Source organism: Prorops nasuta, unplaced genomic scaffold (assembly GCF_024137725.1).
Source record: "Prorops nasuta isolate Cenicafe-Biocafe unplaced genomic scaffold, Cenicafe_Pnas_1.2 PNAS00033, whole genome shotgun sequence".
Taxonomy (NCBI): domain Eukaryota; kingdom Metazoa; phylum Arthropoda; class Insecta; order Hymenoptera; family Bethylidae; genus Prorops; species Prorops nasuta.
The window spans coordinates 1,640,581-1,648,918 of record NW_027116830.1 but is presented as its reverse complement, the minus strand read 5'-3'; the positions used below and the strand labels follow the sequence as shown (position 1 = coordinate 1,648,918).

Genomic DNA, 8,338 nt, shown 5'->3' with positions numbered 1-8,338 from the left:
ATCTGTGGCACTGTATTATCGTATAATTTTCAAACTAACGGAAATCATACGGATCAGACGTATTTTGGGCGTAGTAATTGCAATTCTACCAATATTACTAAAAGAAACTAATCATTCGGGAGTTTCTATGGATTGCAAGTAGTGGCAGCACTGAAATTTCTATATAACGCCGCGGAAACAGTAGTACATACAGAGATGAAACGGGAGATTGCTCATGCGAGGTCCCGAGGCAATCCCTACCGGTAGGCGGCGCTGGTGTTGGCAAACGCGTGTCTCAGGTCCATCTAACCCCTAACGCCATCTATCGGAAGAGACCTCGAAGCACGAGCGTTAAGCTTAGAATAGGGTAAAACATATATGCATTGTTGCCAGAAAGCGGAGTAAAGAGAGAGCGGAGATATTTTCTCGGACCTCTCTGTCTTTCTCGCTGTTAGCTTCTAGCAGAAGAGTCGAGGCAAAATCTTTCCGTTTCGCTTTGCCGAAAATCTACCAATATTCGATGTCATTTATATTTGCAGGCCAATGCCTTTATACATGATTTTTTCAGCATATTTATTTATCAGCATTGTCGACTTATTTAAATCAATAATAAATTAAGGAAATGCGTATTTGATATATAATAATTATTTTAACTATAATTTCATCGTTATATTTCGCTTATTTCCGTAAAAACTGAATTTCTTTAGTTTATTATTGATTATTGTAAGTCAATGGCAATTTAAAAAAATTTAATCTTAAAAAAAAAAGAAAAGTACCGATCAGGAATCGAACCCGGACCCACGAATCGCCACGCGATTACCTTACCGCTTAGACCACGAGGCTTCTTCAGTGCACCGTAAACAGATAGTGTTTTTAAGGGCTTGAAATCTTCTATTGAACCATATAAATAAACGAAGAACCGACATCTTTATTCATTATTATTCTATCATAATGGTACACAAAATAAAGAATAATTATATAATGTAGATTTTCAAAAGCTTTTCCAATAACCAAGAACGGAAACTGCGAGCGTTAATTGATTATTTATCTTCGTTCTTGGCTATTGGAAAAGCTTTTGAAAACTATTCAAAATATAATTATTCCTTAATTTGTGTACCATTATGACAGAATAATAATGAATAAAGCTGTCGGTTGCTCGTTTATTTATATGGTTTAAAAGAAGATTTCAAGCCCTTAAAAAGGCTATCTGTTTATGGTGCACTGAAGAAGCCTCGTGGTCTAGGCGGTAAGGTAATCGCGTGGCGATTTGTGGGTCCGGGTTCGATTCCTGAACGGTACTTTTCTTTTTTTTTTAAGATTAAATTTTTTTTAATGGCCATTGACTTACAATAATCAATAATAAACTAAAGAAATTCAGATTTTACGGAAATAAGCGAAATATAACGATGAAATTATAGTTAAAATAATTATTATATATCAAATACGCATTTCCTTAATTTATTATTGATTTAAATAAGTCAATGCTGATAAATAAATATGCTGAAAAAATCATGTATAAAGGCATTGGCCTGCAAATATAAATGACATCGAATATTGGTAGATTTTCGGCAAAGCGAAACGGAAAGATTTTGCCTCGACTCTTCTGCTAGAAGCTAACAGCGAGAAAGACAGAGAGGTCCGAGAAAATATCTCCGCTCTCTCTTTACTCCGCTTTCTGGCAACAATGCATATATGTTTTACCCTATTCTAAGCTTAACGCTCGTGCTTCGAGGTCTCTTCCGATAGATGGCGTTAGGGGTTAGATGGACCTGAGACACGCGTTTGCCAACACCAGCGCCGCCTACCGGTAGGGATTGCCTCGGGACCTCGCATGAGCAATAGTGATGGGAGATACGTATCGATATATCGAAGTATCGGTACATTAGGGACAATATTTAGTGATTTTATATCGATACCTATGACCACAATATTTCATGGTATCGATAGTAAGCCCCTGTGTATCAAATTTCGATAGTTCAAATTTAAGTACGTTTCGGCCATTAATCTTGCGTCAGGCGAGGGGAAGTAGAAATTAAAGGGGTGAAGGGATATCTAGGGAGTTTGTCCGTAGCTGTCAAATGGCGCGATTAACCCTCAATTATGGATTGTAAACAAAAGTAATATTTTCGGAAAACGATTGCGGAAAAGAAGGAAGAATTTTAATACATAACAGAGAAGAAGAAATATATCAAATGAGTATAAATTAATAAAAAAAATGAAAATTATTGTGAATTTTTAAGAAAATATACTTTGTGGCTATTTTATTTTTGTTACAGGTGAAATCCTGTTATGATGGCTTTCTATTAAGGAAAAAAGTTCTTATAAACAAATAAGTGCAAAAGCATTAAGATATGAAGTATTTCTGTGTGGCCCAGTCATTTCGATAATTGTGACTTAATGTTATGATAGTGAATGTGTAAGCGATTAGTGTATATACAACAAATTCTTATTGTAAATTTAATAATCTTGTATGACAATGTTTTAATTGCTATTATTTTAAATTAAAGCTAGTTTAATTAACATATTATTTTTATTTCATCCCTTTCACAAAATTCTAAACACACATGGTAATTACCTATTCTTGTAGTAGTCATATATTCGTTAAATTACTTACAGAATTACAGCTGTTTATATTTGTAAAGCATAGCTGTTTGTTGCAATGATTTTTATTATTCAATGTGAGACAAATTGCATTGGGTTTAGGCAAATGTCTTATTGATCCGCCACATCCTTCCATATCTTATGTAATATTTATTTGCCTTGTTAGTTCTTTCTTTTAGTTTTCAAAATATACCAATATTTTTTTGCTATTTTTATATACACTCAGATATGGCTATTCTATTGAATAATTAATCTTATAAATGTCAAGATGATTGGTAAACCATTGTTCTATTAAATTTGAAGAATGAACACTTGAATTATTTTACTTATAATGTTTGGCATCTCTTCCATAGGATTTATATTTGAGAGGATGTTGTTCTCCAGTACATTTAAGTATACTGCTGAAATCATCTTGCTTTTAGCTTCAAATAATTCACATTTGGATATCCTTCCTCAATATATAATACATATTTTGTTAGTCCTATTTGTTTGTGAAATTTATCTGTTCTAAAACCTTAATTAATCCAGTTACTAGATATATAAAATATCATTTGCAAAGAATTGATATCTTTCTATCAATCTTAACAATATCATAATAGATGAAATGAAATAAGTATTCTATATTCAAAATGGATATCCATGCGTGTAGTTGGAAAACTATTTGAAGCTGAAAACAAGATGAACTCAGGAGTAGTATTGTCAGATCTGTGTGTATGTATAAATGAATAAAAAATTAATGTTATATGTTGTAGACTAGAAGAAAATAGTGTAACAGAGCCAAATAAATGTCGCATAAGATATGGAAGGATGTGGCGGATAAATAAGACATTTACCTAAACCCAATGCAATTTTTCTCACATTGAATAATAAAAATCATTGCAACAAAAAGCTATGCTTTACAAATATAAAACAGTTGTAATTTTGTAAGTATTTTAACGAATATATGACTACTACAAGAATAGGTAATTACCATGTGTGTTTAGAATTTTGAGAAAGGGATGAAATAAAAATAATATGTTAATTAAACTAGCTTTAATTTAAAATAATAGCAATTAAAACTGTCATACAAGATTATTAAATTTACAATAAGAGTTTGTTGTATATACACTAATCGCTTACACATTCACTATTATAACATTAAGTCACAATTATCGAAATGACTGGGCCACAAAGAAATGCTTCATATCTTAATGCTTTTGCACTTATTTGTTTATAAGAACTTTTTTCCTTAATAGAAAGCCATCATAACAGGATTTCACCTGTAACAAAAATAAAAAAACCACAAAGTATATTTTCTTAAAAATTCACAATAATTTTCATTTTTTTTATTAATTTATACTCATCTGATATATTTCTTCTTCTCTGTTATGTATTAAAATTCTTCCTTCTTTTCCGCAATCGTTTTCCGAAAACATTACTTTTGTTTACAATCCAAAATTAAGGGTTAATCGCGCCATTTGACAGCTACGGACAAACTCCCTAGATATCCCTTCACCCCTCTAATTTCTACTTCCCCTCGCCTGACGCAAGATTAATGGCCGAAACTGTATGTTTCGGGTGTTTCGGAGCCTTCGAAGCTGGGCTGGTTGGTTATGTTAATTAATTGCAGTATATTAATCATCAAGTTTCATCTGCAGCGTATTGCTGTTAAATAAATTTTGACACTGGGTAATTAAAATAAATTTTTTTTAACTATATATTAAAAATTATATTAAAAATAAAATATTTTATCATACATTTTCGTTTTTTTATCTGCATGCGTTTATAAGAAATATTCTCTGATTTTATTTTGATAACTACGAATGGAAGATGTTGTTATCGTTTATTTCTTAACACATTCATTTCTTACAGGTCTTTTACAATTTAATTTCAAATGAGGTTATTTGTTGCATATATTGCAGAAGTAGTACAAAGTTAATGCAAAGGAAAAAAATTGAGATTATTTCTATTATGCCAATATATTTATTAAAAGCTCCATTAGCATATTCCTCGCTATTAGCTCTATATATTAATATTTGAAATTAATCTAAAAAATATTGACAATAATTTTGAAGATAAGGAAAAATTATTAGTGGATCTGCTTGATTCTGAATTATCAGAACATGTGATTCGCTGTAACAAGAGTATCTAAAAGCAGATTCAATCAAGTAATATTCAGCAGAGTTTAAAAGAACCTAAACGATGAATTATTACATTGAATTAGAAAAATTGGAAAATCTTGAGAGCTTCAGGATAAGAAATTACTGCAGAGAGTTAATACTAGCAGTGCCTTTTTAAAAATAAAAACTATAGTTTTACGCTTGTAACATTTGATATGGTCAATGTTTATAGCATTAAACAGATCAAGATTGGAGCTTCATTAATAATGTATCTCATTATACATTTCAAAAATTAAAAAGTGTTATTATTTACATTCATGAACTATTCAAAAGTAAAAATATATGTTTAATTGTGAATGTTTAAAACAATTAATATATATTGAATTAAACAGTATCCATTGAAAATTTGATTGCTATTCTAGTACATATTTATTTGGCTTTCTTGGTGGTATTTTTATAAGGTTAGTTAAATCTTATTTTATTATATTTGGTTAAAAAAAAAATTCTGTATATTTTGTTAAGTTATAATTAATTTTTTTACAGATATAGATTAATAAAATCGTCCTTCTTTACAATCCTTGTGAAGATTATTCCATAAAAAATAGTACGAATCTCCATTAATACCAATTTCCTATACCACTACCTAGTATTGCTTTATTTGATTCTCTTTGTGTTTTTTGTTCTTGTAATTTTTAAGTTTAACTTTCAGTGTCGAAGAAAAGCGATGCGTGGAAATATTTTATAAAAACCAAGGAAGGAGGAAAATGTAAGTTATGCTTCAAGGAAGTTAAAAGTAGCAAAAATACGACGAATATGAAATTTCATTTGAAACGTCATCATCATAACGTAATAAATACAGAAATAAAGGATACAGGAGGAGTAGAAAATGTAGCACCAAACATTTTAAACAATAGAAGAAGTCATAATGTTAGTAAAATTATTTAACTATTTTCTTTATATTATGATAACTAATATTCTTGTATTCTTATAAAAGCTGGCATTCGAAGAAGAAAATGAGGACGATAATTTCAATTTAACATCTATGTCAGAGGAACACTATAATAAAAATATAATCTGCGATTCAAGTAAGGCAACAAGAACTGAACAGGTTACAATAGTTGACTCATTTTTAAAGCAAAATTCATTCAAGGGTATACACAGTTTATTAAAATTATAATCCAACACAAAGATAGTTCTTAAATAAAATATTATAATGTTTCAGATGGAGGAAGTCAGTTTAATAAAATAACTAATTTAATCCTTTTTATGCTGGCGAAAGACATACTTCCTTATCGCACAGTAGAGAAAGAAGGGTTTCTTTTACTGATGAAGAATATTGCTCCATTATATAAGGTTCCTTGCAGGAAAACTATTACAGAATTAATGGCTGATAAATATAGCGTTTTATCAAATTTAGTACAATCTGAATTAGATAATATTGAAAATTTATCTATTACCACGGACATATGGACGGATCCGCTAAATGTGAAAAGCTATTTAGGAATCACTGTCCATTATCTTGTAAAAGACAGTTTAAAATCAATTACAATTGGGGTAGTTGACTTAAGCGAAAGGCATACTGCAGAGTATATTCAATTATGCTTAGAGACAGAGTTAGATAAGTGGAAAATATGTAAAAGCCAAATTTTAGCTATAGTATCCGATAATGGAGCTAATATCAAGAAAGCTATTAAGGATGGTTTTAGTGAAGAAATTCATATGCCTTGCTGTGCGCATAATTTACATTTAGTTGTCAATAAAGTCTTGCAGTCTGAACATGTAAGCTGCATTTGTAGAAAGATTAAATCAATAGTAACTTTTTTTAAAAAGTCTGTTATGGCTGCTGATTATTTAAGAGAAATTTCTAATTTAAAACTGATAATGGCAGTGGAGACAAGGTGGAACTCAACATACTATATGCTTGAGAGATTTATAGAATTATCGGAGAAAGTCAGTTTAGTTCTTTTAAAATGTCCCACAGCACCAAGTATGTTATCAGCAACGGAGTTGCTAATAGCCAAGGAATTTATTCAATTATTGAGGAGCTTCGAGCAATCAACTAAAATCGTGTGTGGTGAAAATTATGTTTCTGCAAGCAAAATAATTCCAATAATTAATATATTGAAAGTAACCTTAAAAGAAGTTGTTGTAGAAACAGAAATTGCCAGAATAATGCAAACATTACTTCTAGATGAACTTCAAGAAAGATTCTATTACATTAAAAATTCATTAATATTGTCTATTTCTACAATTTTAGACCCAAGGTTTAAGCAGGTACATTTTGATGACGAAAATGCTTATTCTCAAGCTATAAATGAGATAGTAAGAGAAATTAATGATACTAGCACTAGCTCTAATAATACTGATAATTATGAAAGTGTTGCAATGAAAGAAAATGATTTTTGGTTTTACCATGAAAATTTAGTAATTTTGAAGAAAAGAAGAAGATCGCTTAATAATATCAGAAATAATGAAATGCCATCAGAATTAAAATATTATTTGGATGAACCTCCAATTAACATAGATGATTGCCCGATACAATTTTGGTATTTGAAAAGTCCTACTTCTCTATGCAAATTAGCTTTGAAATATTTATCTATTGTTGGTACTTCTGTTCCTTCAGAGCGTTTATTCTCTAAAGCAGGTAGAATCCTAACCGAATCCCGAAATCGTTTAAATAGTATTCACTTACAGCATTTACTATTTTTGGGATCTCTGTCTAAGGAAGATTGGAACATAGAATAAATATATCAAAATTGTTTTAGTTTTTTAAAACAAATAAATGTTTTATTCAGTATTCTTTTTATTAATAATTAATTGTTTACTAATAAATAAAATGAAGTGAAAAATATATGGTTTGAATCATTTAATTTTAGGAATTTTCATTACATAAATGAGGATGGCCTTAACTATTGGTGTATAACATAAACTATTTACTCTATTTTCATACAAAATAATAATAAATACAGATTAAATCTAATTGTTATATGAATAACATGGGAAATTTATTTGTCCTTTATCAATATACATATAACAGGTAATTGCTACACTTTTTGCACTTTGGGTACTTTTTATGGTGTCAGCATATACATTATATAATGGATAAAGACACAAACACGAAAAGTGTAAAACGTGTTAAAAATGTAGCTAAATAAAACACAGCTAATAATTTTACCGAGAAAGTAAGCAATGAAGTCAGTTGAAAGAAAGACGAATCTATACTTTTGTCCAATACGAATTCGATATTCGAGATATCGATATATTTTGCATGATATAAGTACTATATTGTATCAGGAACTAACTATACGCATCAGACAGATGTATCGATATTCTTAGGGCAATATCCCATCACTAATGAGCAATCTCCCGTTTCATCTCTGGTACACTGACATTCATCGAATCTGCTCGTGAAGAATGGCCTACTAGATTTGTAACTAGCTGGACAGCTTCAGGTCTCTAGTTCTCACCAAAGCGTAAAACGTCACGGTGACGTCAGATGACGTCACGATGACGTATTGGAGTCGTGGTGGGGAGAATAAGGAGAATCTGGTAAATTGCATATACTCGAGTGTAGCGGTTGATCGTCTTACTTTTGTCAAAAGTATATCATCTCGGGATAAAATGGTATAGTAAGAATTTTCTTCTTTCTCTGTCTAATA

General features: G+C 30.3%; 1 protein-coding gene across 3 annotated transcripts; it reads left to right on the top strand.

Annotated features, from left to right (window-relative positions):
• Positions 1 to 3,542: 3,542 nt before the first annotated feature.
• Positions 3,543 to 7,530, top strand: LOC136783296 (E3 SUMO-protein ligase ZBED1-like). Of its 3 annotated transcripts, none has more exons than XM_066743349.1 (6): positions 3,543 to 4,248; positions 4,432 to 5,140; positions 5,223 to 5,283; positions 5,389 to 5,606; positions 5,674 to 5,830; positions 5,902 to 7,530. In XM_066743349.1, coding segments are annotated over exons 3-6 (1,899 nt in total). In that variant the 5' UTR covers positions 3,543 to 4,248; positions 4,432 to 5,140; positions 5,223 to 5,282; the 3' UTR covers positions 7,425 to 7,530. The 3 variants fall into 3 exon arrangements, with proteins under 3 accessions (XP_066599446.1, XP_066599448.1, XP_066599447.1); XM_066743351.1 differs by having other exon boundaries at positions 3,546 to 4,248; positions 5,377 to 5,606; XM_066743350.1 differs by lacking the exon at positions 5,223 to 5,283 and having other exon boundaries at positions 3,547 to 4,248.
• The last annotated feature ends 808 nt before the right edge of the window (positions 7,531 to 8,338 follow it).